The 27,506-nt window shown below is 40.5% G+C and overlaps 1 protein-coding gene and 1 long non-coding RNA gene across 5 annotated transcripts in view; one reads left to right on the plus strand and one right to left on the minus strand.

Moving 5' to 3' along the window:
• Positions 1–24,991, minus strand: LOC132529687 (uncharacterized). The gene is made up of 3 exons (XR_009543540.1): positions 24,855–24,991; positions 23,541–23,720; positions 1–287 (listed from the first exon to the last, which is right to left on the minus strand). It is a non-coding gene; the product is annotated as an uncharacterized LOC132529687 (long non-coding RNA).
• Positions 24,992–25,204: 213 nt separating this feature from the next.
• The window catches only part of YAF2 (YY1 associated factor 2), a 65,563-nt gene continuing 63,261 nt past the window's right edge, over positions 25,205–27,506 (plus strand). For 2 of the 4 annotated variants that reach the window (XM_060166531.1, XM_060166533.1), the window contains exons 1-2: positions 25,209–25,355; positions 25,792–25,917. In XM_060166531.1, coding sequence (XP_060022514.1) covers positions 25,330–25,355; positions 25,792–25,917 — 152 coding nt within the window. In that variant the 5' untranslated portion in view covers positions 25,209–25,329. Of the gene's footprint in view, positions 25,356–25,791; positions 25,918–27,506 lie in introns of all 4 variants that reach the window. The other 2 variants (XM_060166534.1, XM_060166532.1) reach the window with 2 other exon arrangements.

The following is a 27,506-nucleotide window of genomic DNA, read 5'->3' on the forward strand; positions in this document are numbered from 1 at the left end:
AATAAATATACTGGTAAAATTTCTCCAAACTTATAACTGTGAACATCAAAAATGGATTAATTTGCTAATTAAAAATGGACTACCCTTTTAAAAACTTAGGTATACATTAAAATTCTAAGCGTTATCTCTATACAAATCAACACACAGACGAGCTCAAGGAGGCAACATGGTCCTGACTGTGGCTTTGGGAAGGGGCTGGTTGAAGGACGTCAAGGAACGTCAAGATCAGGGTGTTGGATGTAAGTACAGGCACACCTCGGAGACACTGCAGGTTTAGTTCCAGACCACTGCAAGAAAGCAAATGTTACAATAAAGTGAGTCACACTAACTTTTTGGCTTTCTAATGCATATAAAAGTTATGTTTACCCTATACTGTAGTCTATTATGTGTGCAAGAGCATTATGTCTAAAAAAAAGCAATGTACGTATCTTAATTAAAAAATACTTTATTGGGCTTCCCTGGTGGCGCAGTGGTTGCAAGTCCGCCTGCTGATGCAGGGGACACGGGTTCGTGACCCGGTCCGGGAGGATCCCACATGCCGCGGAGCGGCTGGGCCCGTGAGCCATGGCCCCTGAGCCTGCGCGTCCGGAGCCTGTGCTCCGCAACGGGAGAGGCCACAACAGTGAGAGGCCCACGTACCGCAAGACAAAAACAAACTTTATTGCTAAAAAATGCTAACCATCGTCTGAGCCTTCAGTGAGTCATAAATTTTTTTTTGCTGGTGAAGGGTCTTGACTCAATGCTGATGGCTGCTGCCTGATCAGGGTTGTGTTTGCTGAAGTCTGGGTGGCAATTTCTTAAAATAAAACAATAATGAAGTTTGCTGCATCAACTGACTCTTCCTTTCACAAACAATTTCTCTGCAGCAGGCAGTGCTGTTTGGATAGCCTTTTACCCACAATAGGACATCTTTCAAAATTGGAGTCAATCCTCTCAAACCCTACCGCTGCTTTATCAATCAAATTTATGTAATATTCTAAGTCCTTTGTTGTTATTTCAACAAGTTTCACAGCATCTTCACCAGGAATAGATTTCCTCTCAAGAAACCACTTTCTTTGCTCATCCATAGGAAGCAACTCCTCATCCATTAGTTTTACCATAAGATTGCAGCAGTTCATTCCCATCTTCAGGCCTCACTTTTAACTCTTGTTCTCTTGCCATTTCCACCACATCTGCAGTTACTTCCTCCACTGAAGTCTTAAAACCCTCAAAGTCATCTGTGAGGGTTGGAATCAACTTCTTCCAAATTCCTGTTAATGTTAATATGTGGACTTCTTCCCATGAATCATGAATGCTCCGAATGGCATCTAGAATGGTGAATCCTTTCCAGAAAGTTTTCAATTAACTTTGCTTAGATCCATCAGAGAAATCACTATCTATGGCAGTTATAGCCTTATGAATTGTATTTCTTAAATAATAAGTCTTGAAAGTCTAAATTATTCCTTGATGCATGGGTTGCAGAATGGATATTGTGTTAGCAGGCCTGAATACAACATTACTCTCATTGTACATTTCCATCAGAGCTCTTGGGTGACCAGGTGTATTGTCAACAAACAGTCATTTTTTAATTTTTTATTCATTTAAGTCTATTTAATTATTTATTTTTTGGCAGTGTCGGGTCTTAGTTGTGGCACATGGGTTCTTCATCGTGGTGCTTGGGCGTCTCTCTAGTTGTGGCACGCAGGCTTAGTTGCCCTGCAGCATGTGGGATCTTAGTTCCCCTACCAGGGGTCAAACCGGCGTCCCCTGTATTGCAAGATGGATTTTTAACCACTGGACCACCAGGGAAGTCCCCTATTGTCAACAAACAGTCATGTTTCGAAAGGAACCTTTTTTTCTGAGCAGTAGGTCTCAATGATGGGCTTAAAATACTCAGTAGAAGTGTTGTAAACAGATGTGCTGTCATCCAAGCTTTTTTGTTCCATTTATAGAACAGAGGCAGAGTAGATTTAGAATGCTTAAGGGCCCTAGGATTTTCAGAAGGGTAAATGAGCACTGGCTTCAACTTAAGGTCACCAGCTGCATTAGCCCCTAATAAGAGAGTCAGCCTGTCCTTTGAAGCTTTCAAGCCAGGCATTGACTTCTCCTCCCTAGCCATGAAAGTCCTAGAGGCATCTTCTTCCAGTGAAAGGCTGGTTTATCTATATTGAAAGTCTGTTGTTTAGTGTAGCCACCTTCATTATTTATCTTAGCTAGATCTTCTGGATAACTTGCTGCAGCTTCTATATCAGCACTTACTGCTTCACCTGTGCTTTTGTATTATGGAGAGTTTCTTTCCTTCAACCTCATGAACCAATGTCTGCTAGCTTCAAACTTTTCTTCCACAGCTTCCTTACCTCTCTCAGACTTCACAGAATTGAAGAAAGTTGGGTCCTTGCTCTGGATTAGGCTTCGGCTTAAGGGCAATGTTGTGATTGGTTTGATCTTCTACCCAGACCACCAAAACTTTCTCCATAACAGCAATAAGGCTATTTTGCTTTCTTATCATTCCTGTGTTCACTGAAGTAGCAGTAACTTGTCTGTTTGGTGCAAGAGGCCTAGGCTTCAGCCTATCTTGGCTTTCCACATGCCTACCTCACTAAGGTTAATCATTTCTCCCTTTTGATTTAAAGTGAGAGATATGCAACTTCCTTTCACTTGAACACTTACAGGCCATTGTAGGGTTATTAATTGGTCTAATTTCAATAGTGTTATTTCTCAGGGAACAGGGAGGCCCAAGGGGAGGGAGAGAAATGGAGGGATGGCTAGTCAGTGGAGCCGTCAGCACACACACTACATTTATCAATTATGTTTGCCATCTTTATATGGGCATGGCTGGTGGCACTTCAAAACAATTATAATAGTAACATCGAAGTTCACTGATCACAGATCACCATAACAAATAATAATGGAAAAGTTTGAAATATTGTGAGAATCACCAAAATGTGGCACAGAGACAAAAAATGAGCAAATGCTGTTGGAAGAATGGCGCCAATAGACTTGCTCCACATAGGGTTGCCACAAACTTTCAATTTGTAAAAAACACAGTATCTGTAAAGCGCAGACAAAGCAAAGTGCAATAAAATGAGGTATGCTTGCATTGAAACTGTCTGCAATGATTATGGAATTCGGGCTGGAGAGTGAGATTGAGGGGGATTCTCTGGGAGGTAGGACAATGATAGCAATAAGGAATGTTAAAGGGTGGAATCAGTGGTGTGTCCCTGGAAGAAGGAAGTGTTTTTGCATTAGAGTGGAAGAATGATGGTTAAAATTGACAAAGAGAAAGGCAGAGAAAGATGACTCCTCCTCTCAGGCCTTTGCTTTGTGGGGTATGAGAGAAGGAGCAACCTCTTCTCCATGGGCCTCTAGTGAAAATGGTGTGATAAGAAGGCAGCCAGTGAAAGCATGGGTTGGGGGAGGCACACCCACTGGGGGAGACAGAAATAGAGAGGGTATGTAAGAGCTAGGTCTGGATTTGCTAGTACGTAAGAGAATTTCGACCTACATTAAGCAAATAAGGAATTCCTTGATCTTATGAAATAAAAAGTCTCAGAAAAAGCATTGCAGGGTCGGTAAGATGACTTTACGAGATCATCAGAGAAGGATCATGCTTGCTTCTTGAGACACCATTCTTAGCACCTGGCTTTTGACCTCATCGTACCAAGATGGCTCCTGTAATGCCAGACATCAAGTTCTATTTACAGAAGGAAGAAGAGAAAAAGGGCAAAAGTGTGTGCCAGGTTGAGTCTTTCCCTTTTAATAGCAAAATAATAGTTTTTCTGGAAACTCTGAAGTAGACTTGCGTCTACATCTCATTAGCTAAAATCATGTCAAATGACCACTCCTAGCTTTAAAGGAGCTTGAAAAATCAAAATTGTTTGACCTGGGGCACATTGATATTCCAAGTAAAATTGGTATTCTGTTAGTAAAGAATAAGAGATAATAGAATTCTGGATATGTAGTAAGTGAACACCAGAGTATTCATGTATTACGATCTCATGTTGTTCTAAAAGGTACTTAAGGAGGTTTTACAAAGATGTTAAAAACATAGCAAAGATTTTAAGAAGTCTTAGAGATAGGGACTTCCCTGGTGGTCCAGTGGTAAAGAATCCACCTTCCAGTGCAGGGGATGCAGTTTCGATCCCTGGTTGGGGAACTAAGATCCTACATGCCGCAGGGCAGCTAAACCCGCGCGCCACAACTACTGAGCCCTTGAGCCCTTGTGCCACCACGGCACAACTAGAGAGAGAAAACCCGCATGCCACATCCAGAGAGAAGCCCGCATGTCGCAACTAGAGAGAAGCCCACGTGCCTCAACGAAGACCCGACATAGCCAAAAAAATAAAAAGAAAAAATGTTTTAAAAGTCTTAGAGAAAAAGCAAAGGAGAAATAAAAATAAGATCATACATTGGAGATGGAAGTGGGATTCATTCACAGAAGTTGCTATAAGCTTTCTAGCAGCCAATTCAAAGAGGAAAGCACTTTAAAAAGGAAACTCCGTGTCGTTGGAAAAGGGTTTGTTTGGTTGGTTGGCTGGTTGGTTGGTTGTTGGGGGGGAGCGCTCCAAAAGGCATAGTAAAAGGGCTAGGATGGGTGGGCAACCACCAGAGGTAGAGTGATTTATTGGGGAGAAAGTACAGAGCAGTAGCATGACAGCAGTACTTCAAAAGACAGTGTAAATACTGGTGGAGGAGGGAGATTATGGTTTGCCATTGTGAGAGTGATTGAAAATGACAGAGATTAGAAGCATGTTAGTATCAACTGGCTTTGAGGTTCAACACTGCTCCAGGCTAAGGCCTCTGATGGTGTCAGACCTGATGAGGCTGAAGTCTAGACCTCTGTCAAGAGTCTGCAGCCTTCCTCTTATACTCATTAGCACAGTGCATGGTCTGTGTTGTGAGCTCCTCAGGAGACATCCGGCCAGATGAGAGGGACGCGGTTCCTAAAGTGTTCTCTTGCTGAGTAACTGAGAGAGAAGGAGGCAGAAAGCTGTGTTAGTTCCAAGGATCTCACTTCTCAGTGTAGTTTGGGCCCAATGTGACTTAAAAGCTATAGTTTCCACTTAAGGAAATTAAAACTCTCTTCAATGTGCAAGTAGTACTCACATTCCTAAAGCTGTCTCTCCACAAACAAAAGTTTGTGGGTACTCGCACCACTTCCATAGATGGTAATAATATAAGTACTATTGACTCTAAGACATGATTGTATTTAGCTTATTTATCTGTGTGTCTTTTTTTAACATCTGCAGTATATTCTAAATGAATAAGTGTCTAGTGTTTTAAATTCCTAGCATCTAGGACAATGCCTGATAAATAAATAATAATAAACATGGCTTAACAAATAAACATTTAGTTCTTTGTAGTTTTTGTATCTTTTATTTACTTCTCATAGTATTTTAAAAACAGCATTATGGAAAATTCTGGGGACTTCCCTGGTGATCCAGTGGTTAAGACTCCTCATTTCTACTGCAGGGGGCGCAGGTTCGATCCCTGGTCAGGGAACAAAGATCCTGCATGCTGTGCAGCATGGCCAAGAAATTAAAAAAAAAAAAAAAAAAGGAAAGAAAAGAAAAGAAAAATCTGGATGAAGCCATAAAATAGCTTATTAAAGAAATTATTAATTTTTTTAAAAACCTGGTACAAAAGCTATTTCCAGAGCTAAGTGCTTTGGAATGTCAGATTTTCTTTTTGCAAACAAATAAAATTTAAAAAGTTAAAAATCCACGTTCTGAATATACCTCTGATATTAGAATTTTAGAAAACAAATAATGCTGTGAACATACTGCTGCTCTAGTTGTCATGTAAGTACAAGGAAATGTTAGAAATTCTTTGTTGAAGTATCTTTCCTCTCAGTAGGTTTTTCCTGATTCTTCCCACAAGGCATACTATTGTCCATCGTCATCTGAAATCCATTTTCTTTTCTAAATATTCCTCTTAAATTTGGCAATAACATATGAAAAGCAATGTTAATTAAGTATATCTTTCTTTTAAGACTTTAGCCAATAGTGTGGTGGTTCCTCAAAAAATTAAACATAGACTTACAATGATCCAACAATTCCACATCTGGAGATATACCCAAAATAACCGAAAGCAGCGATTTGAACAGATACTTGTACGTTAGTGTTCAGAGCAGCATTATCCACAATAGCCAAAAGGAGGAAGCAATCTGAGTGTCTGTCAACAGATGAATGGATTAAAAAATGTGCTATATATATTTTACTCTCAAAAAGGAAGGAAATTCTGACATACGCTACAACATGGATGAACCTTGAAAACATTAAGTGAACTAAGCCAGTCACAAAAGGGCAGATAGCATGTGATTCCACTTGCATGAGGTGCTCAGAGCAGTCAAATTCATAGAGACAGAAAGCAGAACCGTGGTTGCCAGAGGCTGGGGTGGGTGTGAAGGGGGAATGGGGAGTTATTATTTAATGGGTACAGAGTTTCAGTTTGGGAAGATGAGAAAAGCTCTAGAGATGGATGGTGGTGATGGTTGCACAAGAATGTGAATGTACTTAATGCCCCTGAACTTAAAAATGGCTGTATACGTAAAAATGGTTAAATGCAAATTTTATGTTGTGTATATTTTACCACAATCAATCAATTAATCAATAAGACTTTAGCTCATGTAAAGATCTAAACAGTTACAAAATTAAAGGAAAAAAAATCACCATTTTAATAGTTATAACTAAAGCAATAAATAAAAAGTGACCATAGCTTTGTGTCACTAAAACTTAATAGCAGAGAGTAATCTATTACAACATAAAATCTCCTGGAAACAACGATTGCTGCAGAAAAAACTCCATTCTAAACATCTGTATTAGGTTAGCAATGATAAGATGTCAGGTTGTATTTGGTAGAAGTGAAAGATTTGTTGCAGAAATTTAGAATCAGATAGTTGTATCCCAAAATAACCACAAATGTTAAAAAGTCAGTTCTTAACAAATTAATCTGTAGATTCACCCCCATTCTGATCAAAATCTCAGCAGGATTTCTTGTAGATATCAGCAAGCTGATTCTAAAATTTTTATGTAAAGGCAAAGGAACAAGTATAGCCAAAACAATTTTGAAAAAGAAGTTGGAGGACTCACACTATCTGATTTCAAGATTTACTATAAATCTATAGTAATCAAGACAGTATGGTTTTGGCCAAAGGATAGACATATAGATCAATGGAACATACAGAGTCCAGAATTAAATCCTCAAAAATATGGTCAATTAATTTTTGACAGTGGTACAAAGGCAATTCAATGGAGAAAGGTTAGTCTTTTCAACAAATTGTGCTAGAACAATTGAATCCACATGCAAAATATAAACTTGATTCATACCTGACACTTTATATAAAAATTTGCTTAAAATGGATCATAGACCTGAAGCAAAATTTTAAACCATTAGAGAAACGCATAGGAGGAAATCTTTGTGACACTGGGTTAGGCAAACTGTTCTTAGGTATGACATCGAAACCATAGTTCTTAAAAGAAAAAAATGAAAAAAAAAAGAAAAAAATGATCATTGGACTTCATCAAAACTAAAATTTTTCCTCTTTCAAAAACCTCAAAGAAAATGAAGATAAGCAACAGATTGCAAGAAAATATTTGCAACTTACATATATGGAAAAGGACTTGTAAACAGATGTAAAAAGAGCTCTTTAAACTCAATAATTAGATACAATGGAATATTATTCAGCCATTAAAAGGAATGCAACTTTGATATATGGTACAACATGGATGGACATTGAAACATTATGCTTAGGGAAATAAGCCAGACACAGAAGGACAAACATTCATTTATATGAGGCACCTAGAATAGGAAAATTAATAGAGACAAAAGGTAGAATAGAGGTTACTAGAGACTAGGGGAAGGTAGGGGAAAGGGGGTGTCAGTGTTTAATGGGTACAGAGTTTTTGTTGGGGATAATGAAAAACTTTTGGATATAGGTAATGGTGGTGGTTATACAACATTGTGATTGTATTTAATACCAGTGAATTATATAATTATAAATGGTTTAAAAAGTTAAATATTATATATATTTTACTAAAATTTTGAAAACATTAATAAAAAATAACCACATTTTTTAAAATGCACAAAAGTTTTGAACAGATACGTCACCAAAGTAGATGTACAAATGGCTAACAAGCCCATGAAAAACTGCTCAACATTGTTCATCATAAAGGAAATGCAAATTGAAAACACAATGAGATGCTGCTATATACTCACAAGAATGACTGTAGTTAAAAAAAAAAAGAAGACTGACATACCAAGTGCTGTTGCATATTTGGAGCACCTAGAACTCACATACACAGCTGGTAGAAATGCAAAATGGTATGGAACTTTGGGAAGATGTTAGGCAGTTTCTTATAAATTTGAACATAAAATGCCACGTGACCCAACAATCCCAGTCCTAAGTATTTACCCAAGAGAAATGAAAATTTATATTCGCACAAAACCCTGCATGCAAATGTTTATAGCAGCTTTATTCACGTCACCAGACTTGCAAACAACTCAGTGTCCTTATACTGGGGAATGGATAAACCACCTGGGAATTCTACTCAGCAATAAAAAGGAACAAACTATTGACACAAGGAACAGCACTGATGAATCTCAAAAGCATTATTCTAAGTGAAAGAAGCTGGACTGAAAAAGCTATATACATATATCTGTATGATTCCATCTACATAAAATGGTAGAAAGGGCAACTCTAGGGGTGGAGAACAGATCAGTAGTTGCCAGGAGTTAGAGATTGAGGGGAAGTTTGACTACAAAGGGGCTGAATGAAGGAAACTTTTTTGGGTGATGAAATTGTTGTACATCTTTACTATTCGGGTGGTTCTGTGACTCTATGCATTAGCCAAAACTCAAAGTAGAGTGAATTTTACTGTATTAAATTTAAATATAAGTTTTTAGAAATAATCACATATATGATAATGAAAAGTGTAGTTAATAATAATAATAATCCTACCAAAACGAGATGGGTAGGAGGAGTGGAGACGTAGTACCTTCAAGTACATACCCCCAGGTAGAAAATCCACAAACTGGAGAATAATTACAATTTCAGAGGTTCTCCCCAAGGAGCAACAGGTCAGAGCCCCACATTAACCTCCACAGCCCAGGGTCCTGCACCATGAAGACAAGCCCCCAGAATGTATGGCTTTGAAGGCCAGCAGGGCTTAATTTCAGGAGAGATACAGGGCTGTGGGAAGTAAAGACTCAACTCTTAAAGGGCACACACAAAATCTCACACGCTCTGAGATGCAGAGCAGATGCAGTAATTTGAAAGGAACCTTGGTCAGATGAACTTGCTGCTACTGGAGAGTCTCACAGAGAGTAAGGAGGCTATTGGGACTCACCTGGGGGCAACGACGCTGGCAGCTGCCATTGTGGGAAGCTCATCCTACCACCAGGACACTGGTGGTGGCAAGAGCCATTTTGGAATCCATCCTCTAGCTTATTGGCACTGAAACCTGGTCCCATGCACCAGCTGGTCAACACAAGTCCTGGGATACCCCCAAACCAAGCAGCTAGCTGGGGAGGGACACACCCGCACCAACAAGCAGGCCAGCTACCTTAGGACCCCCTGAGTCCCAGCTGCCCCAGACCTGGTCCCACCCACCAGAGGGCCCAGGACCAGGCTCCACATACCAGTGGGCCAGAACCCAGGCATCGCAACTAGTCATCTGACACAGCCCTGCCCATCTGCAGTCCAACACCAGCTCCAGGAGCCCCGTGCCCCACAGCCAGAGACCCCAGGACCCTGCTTCACTTATCAGTGGGCCAGCACTAGGCCTGGGACCTGGCCTCCACTCCCAGGGGGTGGGTACCAGTTCTGGGACCCCTGTGGTCCCACAGTCAGACATGTCAGGACTCAGCCCAACCACCAGCAGGCCACAGTCAGCCGCAGGACTCCCCAGGACTCAGTCCCACCAACCAGCCCTGGGACAACTGCAGCCCTGCAGCTAGCCATGTCAAGACCCAGTGCCTCCAGCAGGCTGGCACCACCCTTGGATTCCATGGACCCCCACCTCACCCACCAGTAGGCTGACAACAGTTCAAGGATACCTTGGGCTCCTCAGACAGCTGCCCCAGGATCTGGCCCTGCCCACCAGCAGGTCAACATTAGCTCTAGGACCCCTGGTCCTGCAGCCAGCTGCCTTGTGACCTGGCCTTGCCCACCAGCAGGCTGGCACCAGGCATGGGACTCCCTTGGCCATGCAGACAGCCATGCCAGGATGTGGCCTTGTCCATGAGTGGCCTGCAGCCTCTGCACAAGGCAGGGCCTGGCAACCAAACAGGCTGGGGACCAGTTATGCCTACCACACCACCCATAGTAGTCAGCTCACCACAACAGAAGGATACATGCAGCCCACATAGAGGGCACCCCTAGAGCACAGAGATCTGGTTACCAAAGGGAGTATGCTTCTGGGCCCCATGGGACATCTCTCCAAAACTGGGAAATGTAACCAAACTACCAAATACATAAAAATAAAATTAGGCAAAATGAGGTGACAGAGGAATATGTTTCAAATGAAGGAACAAGATAAAACTCCAGAAGAAGAATTAACTAAAGTTGAAGTAAACAATCTACCCCCAAAAGAGTTCAAGGTAATGTTCATAAAGATGCTCAAAGAACTCAGGAGAAGAATGGATAAACACAGTAAGAAGTTAAAAGTTTCTAACAAAGAGTCAGAAAATATAAAAAAGAACCAAACAGAGCTGAAGAATATAATAACTGAAATTAAAAAAATACGGTAGAAGGAATCAGCAGTAGATTCAGATGAAACAGAGGAATGGATCAGCGACCTGGAAGACAGAATAGTGGAAGTCACTCAAGCTGAACAGAAAAAAGAAAAAAGAATTTTAAAAAATGAGGACAGTTTAAGAAACCTCTGGGAGAACATCAAGCATACTAACATTCACATTTTAGGGGTCCCAGAAGGAGAACAGAGGGAGAAAGCAGTAGAGAACATATTTGAAGACATAATAGCTGAAAAATTCTCTAACCTAGGAAAGGTAACAGATATCCAGGTCCAGGAAGCACCGAGAGTCCCAAAGAGGATCCACCTATAGAGGACCACACCAAGACACGTTGTAATTAAAATGGCAAAAATGAAAAATAAAGAAAGCATGTTAAAAACAGCAAGGGTTGGACTTCCCTGGTGGTGCAGTGGTTAAGAATCCGCCTGCCAATGCAGCGGACACAGGTTCAAGCTCTGGCCTGGGAAGATCCCACATGCCATGGAACAACTAAACCTGTGCACCACAGCTACTGAGCCTGCACTTTAGAGCCCGTGTGCCGCAACTACTGAGCCCGCGAGCCACAACTACTGAAGTCCACGTGCCTAGAGCCATTGTTCCGCAACAAGAGAAGCCACGATGATGAGAAGCCCGCACACCACAATGGAGTAGCCCCCGCTTGCCACAACTAGAGAAAGCCCGCGTGCAGCAACGAAGACCCAGTGCAGCCAAAAATAAATAAATAAAATAAATAAATTTAAAAACAGCAAGGGAAAAGCAACAAGCTATGCACGAGAAAACTCCCATACAGCTATCAGCTGACTTTCCAGCAAAAACTCGGCAGGCCAGAAAGGAGTGGCATAATATATTTAAAGAGATGAAAGGGAAAAATCTACAACCAAGAATACTCTACCTAGCAAGGTTATCATTCAGATTTGAAGGAGAGATGAAAAGTTTTACAAACAAGCAAAAGCTAAAAGAGTTCAGCACCACAAATCTGGCTTTATGAGAAAGAGACTTCTCTAAGCAGAAAATAAAAGACCACAACTAGAATATGAAAATTAGGAAAGGAAAAATCTCACTGGTAAAGGCAAATATACAGTGAAGGTAGTAGATCAGCCATGTATAAAGCTAGAAGTAAGGTAAAAAGACAAAAGTAGTAAAATCATCTATATCCACAATAAATAGTTAAGAGTTACAAAAACCAAAAAGGTGTAAAATATAATGTCAAAAACAGTAGAGAAGAGTTAATACTTATCTTTCTCAAGGTATTCCAAAAACTTGCAGAGAAAGAAATATTTCCAAACTCATTCTACGAGTACAGCATCACCCTGATACCAAAACCAGACAGAGATAACACAAAAAAAGAAAATTATAGGCCAATACCACTGATGAACATAAATGTAAAAACCCTCAACAAAATATTAGCAAACTAAATTCAACAATACTTAAAAGAATCATATACTGTGATCAAGTGGGATTTATCCCAGGGTTGCAAGGATGGATCAATATCTGCAAATCAATCAGTGTGGTATACAAATTGTGTGATATACAAATCAGTGTGATTAACAAGTTGAAGAATAAAAAGTATATGATCATCTCAATAGATCTGGAAAAAGCATTTGACATAATTCAACATCCATTTATGATAAAAACTCTCAACAAAGTGGGAATATACTTCAACATAATAAAGGCCATATATGGCAAACCCTCAGCTGACATCATGCTTAATGGTGAAAAGCTGAAAGCATTTCCTCTAAGACCAGGAACAAGACAAGGATGCCTACTCTCACCACTTTTATTCAATGTAGCTTTGGAAGTCCTAGCCACAACAATCAGACAAGAAAAATAAAAGGAATCCTAATTGGAAAGGAAGAAGTAAAACTGTCACTGTTTGAAAAGATACTACACATAGAAAATTCCAAAGATGCCATCAAAAACTGCTGGAACTCCTCAAGGAATTTGGTAAAGTTTCAGTATACAAAATCAATATACAGAAATTTGTTGTATTTCTATACACTAACAATGAACTATCAGAAAGAGAAATTAAGAAAACAATCCCATTTACAATCACATCAAAAAGAATAAAAATACCTAGGAATAAATCTATCTATGGAGGTAAAAGACCTGTACTCAGAAAACTATCAGAAGCTGATGAAGGAAACTGAAGATGACACAAACAGATGGGAAGATATACTGCAGAACTAGAACAAATAAATCTAAAATTTGTACAGAAACACAGAAGACTCCAAATAGCCAAAACAACCTTGAGGAAGAAAAAGCTGGAGACGTTATGCTTCCTGATTCCAAAATATACTATAAAGCCCCAGTAATCATAACAGTATGGTACTGGGACAAAAACAAACACACAGATCAATGGAACAGAACAGTAGGCCCAGAAATGAACCCACACTTATATGGGCAATTAATCTACAACAAAGGAGCAAGAATATACAATGGAGAAAAGACAGCCTCTCTAATAAATAGTGTTGGGAAAACTGGAGAGCTACATGCAAAAGAATCAGTCTGGAATGCTTTCTCACACCACACACAAAAATTAACTCAAAATGGATTAGAGACTTAAATGTAAGACCTGAAACCATAAAACTTCTAGAAGGAAACATAAGCAGTATGATCTTTGACATTGGTCTTAGCAATATGCTTTGGATATACCTTCTCAGGCAAGGGAAACAGAAGCAAAATAAACAAATGGGACTACATCAAACTAAAAAGCTTTCACACAGCGAAGGAAACTGTCAGCAGAAGAGAAAGGCTGCCTACTGAATGGGAGAAGATATTTGCAAATGATATATTTGATAAAGGATTAATGTCCAAAATATACAAAGAACTCATACAACTCCACATCAAAAAAACCAACCCAGTTAAAACATGGTCAGAGTACATGAATAAACATTTTTCCAGAGAAGACATATGGATGGTGAACAGACACATGAAAAGATGCTCAACATCACTCACCATCAGGGAAATGCAAATCAAAACCACAAATATCACCTCACACCTGCCAGAATGGCTATTATCAAAAAGACAACAAATAACAAGTGTTAGCAAGGATGTGGAGAAAAGGGAATCCTTGTCCACTGTTGGTGGGAATGTAAATTGGTGTAGCCACTATGAAAAACAGTAAGGATATCCCTCAAAAGATTAAAAATAGAACTACCATATGATCCAGCAATTCCATGTCTGGCTATTTACTCAGAAAAAACAAAAACACTAATTCAAAAAGACACATGCACCCCAGTATTCATAGCAACATTATTTACAATAGCCAAGATATGGAAGCAAACTAAGTGCCCACCAACTGAGGAATGGATAAAAAATGTGATATATATACACACACACATATATATATACAGTGGAATATTACTCAGCCATAAAAAGAAGCCTTGCCACTTGCAACAACATGGATGGACCTGGAGGGTATTATCCTAAGTGAAATAAGTCAGACAGAGAAAGACAGATACTGTATGATTTCACTTATATGTGAGATCTAAAAAACAAAGTAAATGGATGAACAAACATAACTAAATAGAAACAAACTCACAGATATAGAGAACAAACAGGTGGTTGCCAGAGAGGAGGGCAGTGGAAGGAGGAGAGAAATAGGTAAGAGAGATTGAGGGATACAAACTTCCAGTTATAAAATAAATAAAATGTACAGCTATGAAATGTACAGTGTGGGGAATACAGTGAGTAATTATGTAATATTTTTGTATGGTGATAGGTGGTAACTAGATTTATCATGTTGATAATTTTGAAATGTATAGAAATATCGAATCACTATGTTGTATGCCAGGAACTAATATAGTGTTATAGGTCAATTATACTTCTAAAACAAACAAACTTATAGGAAAAAAGATCAGATTTGTGTTTACCAGAGGTTGGAGGGATGGGGGAGGCACAACTGGATGAAAGCAGTCAAAAGGTATAAACATCCAGTTACAGAATAAATAAGTACTAAGGCTGTAATGTACAACATGGTAAATACAATTAACACTGCTGTACATTTACATGAAAGTTGTTAAGAGAGTAAATCTTAAGAGTTCTCATCACAAGGAAAACATTTTTTTCTATTTCTTTAATTTTGTATCTCTATGATATGATGGATGTTCACTAAACTTATTGCAGTAATCATTTCGTGATGTATGTAAGTCAAATCATTTTGCTGTACACCTTAAACTTATACAGTGCTGTATGTCAATTATGTCTCAATAAAGCTTGAAGGAAAAAAATAATCCTGTAGATCAATTGAGGTGATTAGTGAAACAATGAGTATATGATCAAGAAACATGAAAAATATCAACACAGATACTGCACAGTATGTGAGATGTGCTAATGTAAACATTTTGCCAGATGTGATAAAGACAAGGTGATTCTGCACCAAAAGCTGTCTTTCAAATATGCATTGGTAAGTGGATCACTATACTACTGCAACGATAAACCCAAACCATATTTTAAAGAATACTATAGAATTAACCACTATATGACATACGAAGAGCCATAATAATATATGAACAAATTTTGCCAACAGATTAGTTATTCTGCTATCTGATAAAACTAAAAGGCAGTGGAAAAAATGCCTTGCTATTAAAAACACCAGAGAAATTTATCTGGGAGTGGGGGGGAGTGCAGTACGTGCCACTAGCAGAGGAGCTGAAAGCAAATGTGGAAACTCAAAACCATCAAAGTAAAGCTGCTTATCCTCCTAGCAACTGGCATGACTTCATATACATGAAATCTTACTTGGACATCTTATCACATAGAAATGCTTTGATGTCAGTTTAGAATCAAGGACTTCTATATGCTTCTTAAATAACCAGAGGTTTCTATCTCCATAAACTGTTATAAAGTTCTTTTGTTAAAATAAGTTAAGATTGATTTTTTAAATGATCACATCTAGGGACTTCCCTGGTGGCACAGGGGTTAAGAATCTGCCTGCCAATGTAGGGGACACAGTTTCAAGCCCTGCTCCGGGAAGATCCCACATGCCACGGAGCAACTAAGCCCATGCGCCACAACTACTGAGCCTACGCTCTAGAGGCCGCAAGCCAAAACTACTGAGCCTGTGTGCTGCAACTACTGAAGCCTGTGCACCTAGAGCACGTGCTCCACAACAAGAGAAGCCACCGCAATGAGAAGCCCACGCATCACAACGAAGAGCAGCCCCTGCTCGCCGCAACTAGAGAAAGCCCATGCAGCAACGAAGACCCAACGCAGCCAAAAATAAATAAATAAAATTATTTTTAAAAAATCACACCTAGTGTTTGTAAAGTGTATTAACTGTGTGAAGAATATATATGTGTGTGCACATATATATATGTATATCTCCTCATTTAAACTTAGGTTGGAATTTTAAGGATTTTAGAAACTTTCAAACCTATAAAATTCTGTTATTCCAAAGTAGTTCAAGAGTTTTATGGCAATTTAGTCATGGAAATACATACATTATAAACATTCTAATTAACTTTGGTACTTTTTCTCCATAATAACAAGAAATTATAGGATTTGTAGAGACCTACAGTTTAGGCAGCTGCTACCAACAGTGCGTGGTATTTGAGCTGTGGACTTGATTCAAACAGCAACTGAGATTCCATCTCTCTCTCAGACCACACTATGTGGATAGAATGCTAGAATTTTAGAATTTTATACCTGGAAGGGACATGAGAGATTTTTTAGTATAATCCTCTCATTTTACAAGTAAGAAAACTGAGGACCAGAGAAGCTTAATGATAAATCATTTGACATATATTTAGATACCAAAAAACAACTAGATTAAAAATAGTTCCAGAGTAGGAAAACCAGAGCCAACTCAAATATGTTACAACCTTCAGCTGATTATATACCTCTCTCCTTGTTGTTTTCATCTAAAAGATAAATAATTTTTATTATCTGTAAACTTCTAGTTGTCTGAAGTGCACAGGGAACCCTGAGCAGAAGAAATCCCTGTGTTTGGCCTGGCTACCACATAGGAGCATCAGTGGGTCCAGGGAGGATGGGTTGCCTAAAAGTTCCACTAAGTTTTTAGGGCTTTCAACCCTCACTGGCATTCAGCTGCTGGTAAAAAGAAATGTTTACATAGTTTACTGTGTACTAACCATAGTACTTTATGTATATCCACCCACAATAATTCTACGAGGCAAGTATTAGTATCATTCCCATTTTATAGATGAGGAAACTGAGGTACAGTTTAAAAGGTTTAATAACTTGTCCAATGTTAACCAGGCAGTAGTAAATTGTAGAGCTGCAATTAGCAACTGTTAGTCTGGCTCTAGCCATTCTGTTGTTACCTCAGAAAAGCTGCATCCTTTCTAAGGGCTTTACATATATCGATTTGTTTAACCTGCATAATAATCCTATAAATACCTAATATTATTAGCTCCATTTCATAGATGTGAAAGCTGAGGGACAGGTTAGGTAATTTGCCCAAGGTAACACAGCTAGTAAGTTTCAGAGCCAGAATTTGAATTCAAGCAAACTGCCTATGGATAACGCCCTTAACCACTGGTTAAGCAAACAGTTTTGTTTTGTTTATTGTCAAAATTTATTCATATTAAAATTTAAAAATATATTTAATCTGAGAAATATGAAGCAATAAATAACATGTAAAATATGTTACTTAAGTATATTACTGATATACTTTTGAGAATATACTAATGAAATGTACTGTTTAAATGGCAGTGTGTTTGCTGCAAGAAATCCTTGTAGGAATTGCTGGAGTTTTATTTATATTACTGCAAAAACCGATGCTAGTTCAATCACTTTCATATGAAGATATATGACAACAGATTGAAGTTTCTCCTTAAACATCTGTCTCCAAGATTATGTCTAAGGGAAATATTACTTTCACTAGTGAGAAATTTGACATTGCAGTTGTGTTTGTGCTATTGGCAGAAAGATTTGGGGCGCTTAATAAAATTTTCAGATGTTACAGTAGACTTTTCTGGGTCAAACATGTTAATATAAAAATGTTTAAAATATATTTGACTTTACTAGGGGCTCTAAGTGTAGCTATAGTATTTATATTTTGTATTGGAAGTCTATCAGATTACTTAATATATGATTGAGGATGAAACCTTTACAACTGTGGAGTCTATTAACATGCTCCTATTTATAATAAATACAACACCATTAACTTACTTGGTTATAGGATATGCACATGGAGTTGCTTTCCTTGCACTCCTCTCATATTAAAGATGCAGATGTGTGAAGGCACCCAACAGAGTTAGTGACGCAGTATGACTGCAGTTAACAAAGACTATTTCAGTTTTGAACACTCTGATTGCTAGGAATATCAAAGTTATGACCTTCTCAACAGCTAATCCCACCATACTACATTAAATATTCTCATAGACTGTAAATTTTGCCATTGAATATCTGTAAGATCTATAAGGATAAATATAAAAAACTTATCCCAGGGGCATGTGTTAAAAACTTAAAATGGAGCTAATAAGAACTAGTAGAAATGAAACAGAATTAATAAGAAAATACAGAGATAAAAGTGGAGTTGGGAAAGAACAGGAAACCTAAGGAGAAGAAAGTGTGTCAAATAGAAAACTAAAATAAAGGAGAAAAACTTGGAAACGAGCAATTGAAAAGGCAGTATCTGTAGAAAACAAAAGAAGGAAAACATAAGGAAAAATGAACATAAAATAATGAGAATGAAACCAAAACAAAATACTGAAGACCAGCAGATTAAAGAACACATTTTTAAAAACTTTTTATTTTATATTGGAGCATAGCCGATTAACAATGTTGTGATAGTTTCAGGTGCACAGCAAAGTGACTCAGCCATACATATACATGTATCCAATTCTCCCCCAAACTCCCCTCCCATCCAGGCTGCCACATAACATTGAGCAGAGTTTCCTGTGCTATACAGTAGGTTCTTGTTGGTTATCCACTTTAAATATAGCAATCTGTACATGTCGATTCTAGACTCCCTAACTATCCCTTTCCCCCATCCTTCCCCTCGGTAACCGTAAGTTCAAAGAAAACACTTTTAACAAAAAGACTTCTTTTTTTTTGGCTGTGCTGTGCAGCTTGCAGGATCTTGGTTCCCTGGCCAGGGATCTAACCCATGCGCCCTGCAATGGAAGCGCAGAGTCCTAACCACTGGACTGCCAGGGAAGTCCCCAAGAAAAATTTTTAACAAGAAAAAAAATCTATAAGAATGGTGCTATTTAATACTCAAATAGCTGTACATATAAAATATTCACTCCATTGTGTAGTAAGCAGATATCCTTTGCACCAAAGGGAAATCACAGTGCAGACCGCTAGGGCTTTGGAGAAAATCCATGTTCCCTTTTTAGATAATTATTCTCCTTTTTAGGAAGAGCTCCAGTCTTGCTATTTAGCCCTGGGTAGAGACTGAATGCCTAACCATGGGACATCAAGTGACCACAATAACTGAGCTTCCTTTTATGAAATGAGTGCTATTTGGACCACCAAATGATAAGGCTGATTGTGCTTGGCAGCAATCTATCACCGAGTGGAAATTGTATATGATATTGGATTTGAGCAAAGATGGAAGGCACAAGTAATTGCATGAAGTGTCCTTCAACAGTGACTCTTCCTCTCCTTCAATCTATATTTACAGCCTTATGGGAGATTCTTATAACTGGTTTATTGAGGAGGAAGGTGAAAAACCCAGGACTGGTTTACAAATGGTTCTTCATGATATACTGGCATCAAGCTGGATGGTTGTATCATTACAGTTCCAATGGAGAGGTGGCCCTGGAGGGCAGTAGTGGAGGGAAATTCTCTTAACGAGCATAATCGAGAGCAACACATTGGACTGTCCACCTCCTCTGGACTGAAACACGATCCGAAGTATGGATCTTCAGTGATTCGTGAGCACTTGCTAACATTTAGATTGGACTGTCAGGGACTTGGAGAGGACAAGGTTGGAAAATTGATACAAGAAGGTCTGGGGAAGAGCTATATGGATAGACCTCTCAGAACAGGCACAGGGTATATGAAGATATTTATGTTCCATGCAAATTCTTACCAAAGGGCATCACTTGAAGAGGAGGCTTTCAATAATCAGGTGGACAAAATGATGCTCCCTTGACGTCTGTAAACCACTGTCCCCAGCCACCCTAGTGCTTTCTCAATGGACCCATGTGCAAAGTGGCCATGTGGCTGAAATGGAGGCTCTGCATGGGCACAGCAATATTATCTGCTCACCAAGGCTGACCTTGTAGCCTTGTTACATTGTCACTGCTGAGTGCCTAACTAATCAACAGCACAGACCAACACTGGGTCTTCTGTTTGACACTCTTCATTGGAAGGACAAACCAGCTACCTGCTGATTGGTTGATTACATTGGACTACTTCCCTCGTGGAAGATGACAGAGATCTTTTCACTGGAATATATATATATATATTTTTATATATATGATATAGATTTGCCCTCCCTGCCTATAATGCTTCTGCTGGCACCACCGTCCATGGACTCACAAAATGCCTGATTCATTTTCATTCTATTCTGTACAACACTGCTTCTGATTAAGGGCCTGGCCAGATAGAACAGTGGAGTGGATTACTCAAGATTCAGTCAGTTTAAAGACAACATCCAGAAAGAATGTGGTTTCACATTCTACATCATCCACATCTTACATCTTAAAATGCAATATATGCTTTGAATCAGAGCCCAGTGTGTCGTGTGTCCCTCCCATAGCCAGACTAAACACGGGAATAAAAAGATGAAAGTGGGAGTGGCTCTTCTCACTATTATATGTAAAAACCTGATTGCAAAATTTTTGCTTTCCATCCTCCTAACATCAAACTACTGATCTGGAGATCTTGATTCCTGGGTTAAGAATGCTTCCAGGGCTTCCCTGGTGGCGCAGTGGTTGAGAGTCTGCCTGCCGATGCAGGAGACACGGGTTCAGGCCCCGGTCCAGGAAGATCCCACAAGCCGTGGAGCGGCTGGGCCTGTGAGCCATGGCCGCCGAGCCTGTGCGTCCAGAGCCTGTGCTCCGCAACAGGAGAGGCCACAACAGTGAGAGGCCCGCGTACAGCAAAAAAAAAAAAGGATGCTTCAAAAAGGGGCCACAACATGGTTCTTCTACTGGACTGGAAGATGAAACTGCCAGTTGGGCATTTACTGCTCCTCATGCTACTGAGTCAGCAGATCAGCTTTTTTTGGATGGAGAGATTGATCCTGATTACAAAGGGAAAACTGGGTTATCTGGTATACTGTGAGGGTAGGAAGGACACGTCTTCAACCCAGAACATTCTTGAGAGCACCTCTTAGTATTTCAATGTCCAAACGTAAAAGTTAACGCAAATTTCAGCAACCAAATCAAAGCAGGACCACTGAGCATTTAGGAATGAAATTTTGGGTCACCTTTTCAATCTGAATTCATTCTCAAATTCTTACAGATCCACAATCCTTTGTCCACAATTCTGTAATCTAAAAGCACTGAAACTTGAAAGCATTTTCACATTTTGCCTGTTCTAATTTAGCAGTAAAACCTGAGTAGAACTGATGTGAAGTAACTTATAGACTTTATTTTTCCACTTAGTGTGAAAATTTATATGTTTTGCAGAAACATTAATGCATTTGATTATAGGTCACTGTTTCAGAACCCACGTGGAGTGTTAGGTAATTACACAGTTTTGGACCATACTGCCTTTTGAAAAATCCCAAATGTGTTACTTATGAAACATATCCAGCCTTTAAGGGTTTCAGATGAGGACTGTGAATCTGTATCAGTAGTGTTACAAGAATGTGCTGGATATGTTTATTTAAAAAAATCTTTGTTGAACTTTTTCACTGGTGTAATGGGGTGAATTCTGTTCCCCCACCCAATTCATGTTGAAGCACTAACCCCTAGTACCCCAGAATGTGACTGTATTTGGAGACAGGGTCTTCAAAGAGGTAATTAAGATAAAATGAGGTCCTTAGGTTAGGCCCTACTCCAATATGACTGGTGTCCTTATAAGAAAATGAGGTTAGGACACATATACAGAGGAAAGACCAGATGAAGAAAGAGAGAGAAGGCGGCCATCTGTAAGCCAAGGAGACAGCCCTCAGAAGAAACCAACCCTGCTGACACCTTGATCTTGGACTTCCAGCCTCCAGAATTGTTAGAAAATAAATTGCTGTTGCTTAAGCCACCCAGTCTGTGGTATTCTGTTTTGGCACCCCAGAAGCTAATACAACTGGTAACGTATAATTTTTATGACCAACAAACATCAATAAAGGTATCTCCATTTTGTAAAAACAAAACACCAACTGACTAAACAAAAACCAATCAACCTTTTAAAATGTGATTGGTTTTACACCTGTAGCTTGCTATTGTTGTACTTCATTTTGAGTTCTTTCAGGGAAGGTTTGTAGCTTATTTCTGCCTCATTTATACCATTTTCCCCCTCAAATTCCAGTTGATAAACAAGATGGTACTTCTCATTTCAGGTAATAGCTCCTGTTGCCTAATAACTATATATAAAGCTTTAATACATAGTTTTTATTGCTGTTGTTATGCTTGCCTTGTTGATATAAACTCAGGACTAATCAGAACAGCCTGGGGTCTCTGGGATCCAAGGTCAGTTTCTTGATATAAGACAGGTGCACTCAATCTTTTTTATCCACCTCCACAGAGAACAGAATCCTGTGTGCAGGAGTCCATGCACGTTTCAGTAACCTCTCCAGTCTCTACCATTCTCAGAAGCATAAGAGAATGGAAGTTAATATTATTATATTGATGGCCCACGGATTTTTTTTTTTGGCTGTGCCATGTGGCTTGTGGAATCTTAGTTCCCTGACAAGGGATCGAACCCTGGTACCCTGCAGTGGAAGCGTAGAGTCCTAACCACTGGACCACTAAGGAATCCAGGGATTATTTTAATTTTTAAAAGGTACAGCATTAGAAAACTTCAAGAATTTATTGTTAAATGGTTAAAAACTATTGTTAAACTGTACCATTTTACAAGTGACCCTAGTGAATTGCATGTCTAAAGTACTGAACTCTGGTGTACTAAAAGGATACATGAATGGGTAAGAACCTGCATCATCTAGTGACAAGCATCTTTCTCTTCTCCGCCAGCCACTCTTCCAGACAGGTAAGAAACACTTTAGGAAAAAGGTGTGATTTTTGTGGTGAACTAGGAGAAGTAGCTCCTGTATCTCTGTCTCCATGGAAGCCTAGTACAGGAAGGGGTTTTTCTAAGATAAGCACCAATAAATGGGAGGCAGCGGGTACAGTGCAAGGGCATGTGCCTTGGTATTTCGCAGAAAATGGGTTTCTGGTTCTTCTACATGGACTACATTGCAGAGTTGTAAAGTAGTTTGGAGAGTTGTAAATTTCAGCAGTGATTGATGATCCACTGCCCAGAATGTGCTTAACAGGCTGTAAATCCTGGTATGAAAAAAAATTACCTCACTGTAGAATTGTGACACAGGTGAATGTATTCATTCTGAGAATATTTACTGACTGCCTACTATGTGTCAGACTATTCTAGGGGCTGGAGACGCAGTGATGAAGACAATGGATAAAAGTTCCTGCCCTTCTTGAATTTATGATTCAGAGGTGGAGCTTACTTTATAATGGTGGATGTTATATTCTAGCGAAATGGTGATTTGCACGTTGGGGATTTTTAGAGTGCTCCATTTGCTTTTCTTTTGATTTAAAAATACTTTGTTGCCATCACTTTTGCAAGTAGGCCACTTTTTGTTAATCTCCTTGATAATCCATCCAGCTGAGGAATTTAAAAACATCACAATACCTTAGACTTGGAAGGGACCTGCATTGAGATAATAGTTTTAACTCCTTTATCTTACAGATGGAAAAAAGGAAGTGACTTACCTAAATTTACCATTACATTACTGAGAGATTGAAGACTAGGCCTTAGATCTCTGTATGCTTTCCTCAATCATATTCCTCATGGTTTCTGGGTTTCTGAATTGAGGTCTGAGTCATAAGAAGCGATGCTTGCAAAAAACACAGATGGTGCGATGAGTTCAGAAACGGCTGTAGATTGCAAACCTGATTTGGTTAATCAGAAAGCAGGGCTTGAAAATAGAAACAGACTCACAGATATAAAAAACAAACTTGCTACCAAAGGCGAGAGAGAAGCAGGGAGAGACAAATTAGGGGTATGGGATTAATAGATACAAACTACTATGTATAAAGTAGATAAGCAACAAAGATATACTGTACAGCACAGGGAATTATAACCATTATCTTGTTATATTTATAATGGAGTATAATCTGTAAAAATACTGAATCACTATGCTGTAACCTGAAACTAATACTGTAAATCAACTATATTTCAATTAAAAAAAAAAAAGCAAGCATGACTTGGTGAAATACTGACGGGGTATCTGAGCTCTAATCCTGGCCAGTTCATTAAAGAAAACATTTAACCTGGTCCCTAAATTCCTTCTTTCAAATGTAGGGATAGGCTAGTTGACGAGAACATTTGCATAGTACTCTGAGCCCTTTAAAACATGCATTTATGTAAAGAGATTTACAAAGTGCCAGCACATAGTGGTAAAAAGTGTCATTAGGCTAAGAAGTCTCAGAGCCTTAGCAAAGTTCTTGATCAGCGTGGTGACATAATGTTACCCGCATTTATTATTAATCTGGTTGTGAATTACTGAATAGATTGAGGAGGTGGGGCTGGAGCTTCAGAGACCAGTTGGATGGGTTGCCAGAGTCCAGTACAACACGAGGGCATCCAGTACGCTACGGTAATGAGACCTGGGAGGAAAGTGTTCTTTTCTTAACAACGTTCAGGGCACATGCAATCTCGTTATTTACAAAGAAGAAAAAAGGTTTTATGAGTGTTTTTTGTTGTTGTTTCTTTTTAAAGCAGCTACTGTAGAGGCCTGGGAGGCGAGAAGAGCGCATTTGGAATTAAACCAGGGTTAGATTCCTGGCTTTATCCTTTTCTAATTAGGTAATATAGAGGAAGTCACCTAACCTCTCGAGCCTCGGTTTCGTTTCCTCCAAATTAAGGGCGACAATCCCTACTTGGTAGAGCATTTGTGTGCACAAAACCAAGTGGCTTAAGGCACCTAGCAATGGCGCTCACTGGTGGCTGCCGCCTGCCCCCGGGTATCCTTCGAGCTGGGGCTGAGACGCCAAGGACCGCCCAGGCCCGGAAAGCGGTTCTACCTGGAGACCGCAGTCGCGCACTCTGCTCCGGAGTCGGGCTGACCTCTGAACGCCGGCCCCCGCCTTGGACCAGGCTTCGCGCAGGATGACAGAGCATCTCTCGCTGGAGGGGCTCCCAGGATGCCGACAGGAAGCGGGCGGCACCGGGCGGAGAGGCGGTGACCGCGCCTGAGGCTGCGGCGGCCACCCCCACGCGGCAGCCCGCGAACTCGCCGCGAGTGCTGGGCCGCGCTGGCCTCGTTTGAAGTCTCCGGCGCGGCCGCTGGTTGGCGGGCGCGGGTCACGTGGCCCAGGCAGGAGTTTCCCCGACAGCTGGAGGCTGCGTGGGATCCGGCGGCGGCTCCGGAGCTCAGCGGTGCGGCCTTCCCCGCCCCCTCCCTCCTCCCCCGCCCGCTTCCGCCCGTCTTATTATCCTCCTTATTGACAAATAGAGCGGCCGCGGCAGCGACTCTCGGCGTGCGTTTGTAGCCAAGCCATGGGAGACAAGAAGAGCCCCACCAGGTAACAGCGCCCGGGCCCCCGGGCCCGGACTGTGCAGGCGGCGGGGCCCTTGCGCCGGGCTTCAGGCGGCCGCCTCGCTCGCAGCCCGAGCAGCAGGGCGAAAACGGGGGCGGTGCCGCCGCTGCGCGAGCGCTGCCGCGTGAGGGGCCGGCGCCGGCCGCCCCACAATGGAGTCGCGATGGCGGCGGCCGGAGCGGCAGCTCGGGGTGTCCGAGCGGCGGTGGCGGCGGCGGCGGCTGCTGCTGCGGCAGCGGCCGTGCTCACGCCCCCGCCTTCCTGACTCCCCTCCCCCTTCGAGCCGGAGCCTGGCGCGCTGGGGGCCTGCAGGGCTGGGGTCGCGGGACTGGGGCGGGGGGCGAGGCGGGGGCGGCCGCGGGGCCCGGGCGCGGCCCGCTGGTGACCCCGCGCCGCGTCGTGTCCGGGTTGTGTCCTGCAGGCCGAAGCGGCAGCCGAAGCCGTCCTCGGATGAGGGTTACTGGGACTGTAGCGTCTGCACCTTCCGGAACAGCGCCGAGGCCTTCAAGTGCATGATGTGCGATGTGCGGAAGGGCACCTCCACCCGGTGAGTCCCGGGCTTGCCCCGCGCGGCGCCTGCCCACCGGCTCGCGGCGCCGAGGACGCCCCTGTGGCCGCCGCCCCCTCCCGTGACACTGGCAGACCCGGCGGGCGGAGGCGAGCCTGAGGTGGTGGCCGCGATAGGAACTGGGTCAGATTGATCGCGACCCAAGCGATGCTTTGCGGTGAGGGGTAATTGAAGAGGCTGGAACGTTTTTTGCTGCCAAGAGAGAATAAATTGTTTAAGGGAGGCATTAGCTACTGCGATTTAATTCGTGTCGCTGGGTGTAATGCCCCCCCGCCCCCCACCCCTTCCCCACCACACAGTCCGGATGTAATAACGTTGGCTGCATTGTTGTGTTAGTGTGCAGGAATCAAAGAAAAACGATGAAATCCTCTTTAGGAGCGAAAGATGTAATTTAATGTCGTTCCTCAAAAAAGTATCTGATTATAGAATCCACAACAGATTAAGCTTCCTTTTTTTTTTACATAGACGTCTGGAAGGGTCAGATCAGGGGTTTGTGTAGTGTTTTTAATCCCAGGTCCTCTAATATTGTATAAATAAATAGTTGGAGGTGAGCCCAGTCACAGGGACACATTTTTTCTGAAAGTGTCTGAATATCTTTAGTTTGATTAGATGGCAATCTGTTAGACTATACAAATGGGATAAAATGATCTCTGCTTATTTTCAGTCTTTATTTTATTGTAAGCTTACAGTATGATAAGAGTCTTTTTAAAAACCACTTAAGTGTATTAAGTGGATAAAGAAAATCATTCAGGAAATTCAAAGTCTGTGGCATTCTTGATCTGCCAGCACTTAGTTACTGTGATTTATGGCCTAATATTTAGATGGCATATACTCTTGATTAAAGTCTGTTAGAAACTGGATTATCATGAGAATACTAATGCGTTATACTGTTGTTTTTAAAAAGGGCTATACAATAGTAACATTAGAGGAATAAATATATTCAGTAGGAGTTAGATTCCTAAAAATGAGATACCCAGATTTTTAAACACCATTTACAGCGTTTTATTAAATTTTTAAATGTGAACACATAAATGGTTGTCAAAACTTGAAATTTTAAGATTTGCTGAGTGAAGCTAGCTGCTTTTGACATACCTGTCTTTTTGTAAACCACAATATGCTTTTCGTATATTAATTCTCATTACATTGGATAAAATATATTAAATATTTTAATCATGTCCTTTAAAAAGAAAATTTTCAAACAGCTGCTAAATTCAAGGGAATATAACAGAACATGCTAAAAAGAAAAAAGTACCATTTGCTAAAATGAATGTGGTAACTATTTTTGGACCCGTGATTTAAGTATTTTGAAAAGCAGAGTATCTTTGTATCTCTAAGTCTATATAAGGTTGGATTTGGCTTAGATTATATTTGTATATCTATGTTAGTACTTTGTACTTTTTTAAACGCTCAATAAGCAATTTTCAGAAAAGGCAGGAACTTTAATGTGGAGACAGTTTTTATAATCTTAATCTCTGGTGCGATATTGTTGCTTTTTGTTGTTCCCTCTCTATTTTCTTGTAGCCACTAGAAAAATACTGAAACTAGAAGAGCCTGTATGTTTATTTGCA

Source organism: Lagenorhynchus albirostris, chromosome 11, assembly GCF_949774975.1.
Source record: "Lagenorhynchus albirostris chromosome 11, mLagAlb1.1, whole genome shotgun sequence".
Classification (NCBI taxonomy): domain Eukaryota; kingdom Metazoa; phylum Chordata; class Mammalia; order Artiodactyla; family Delphinidae; genus Lagenorhynchus; species Lagenorhynchus albirostris.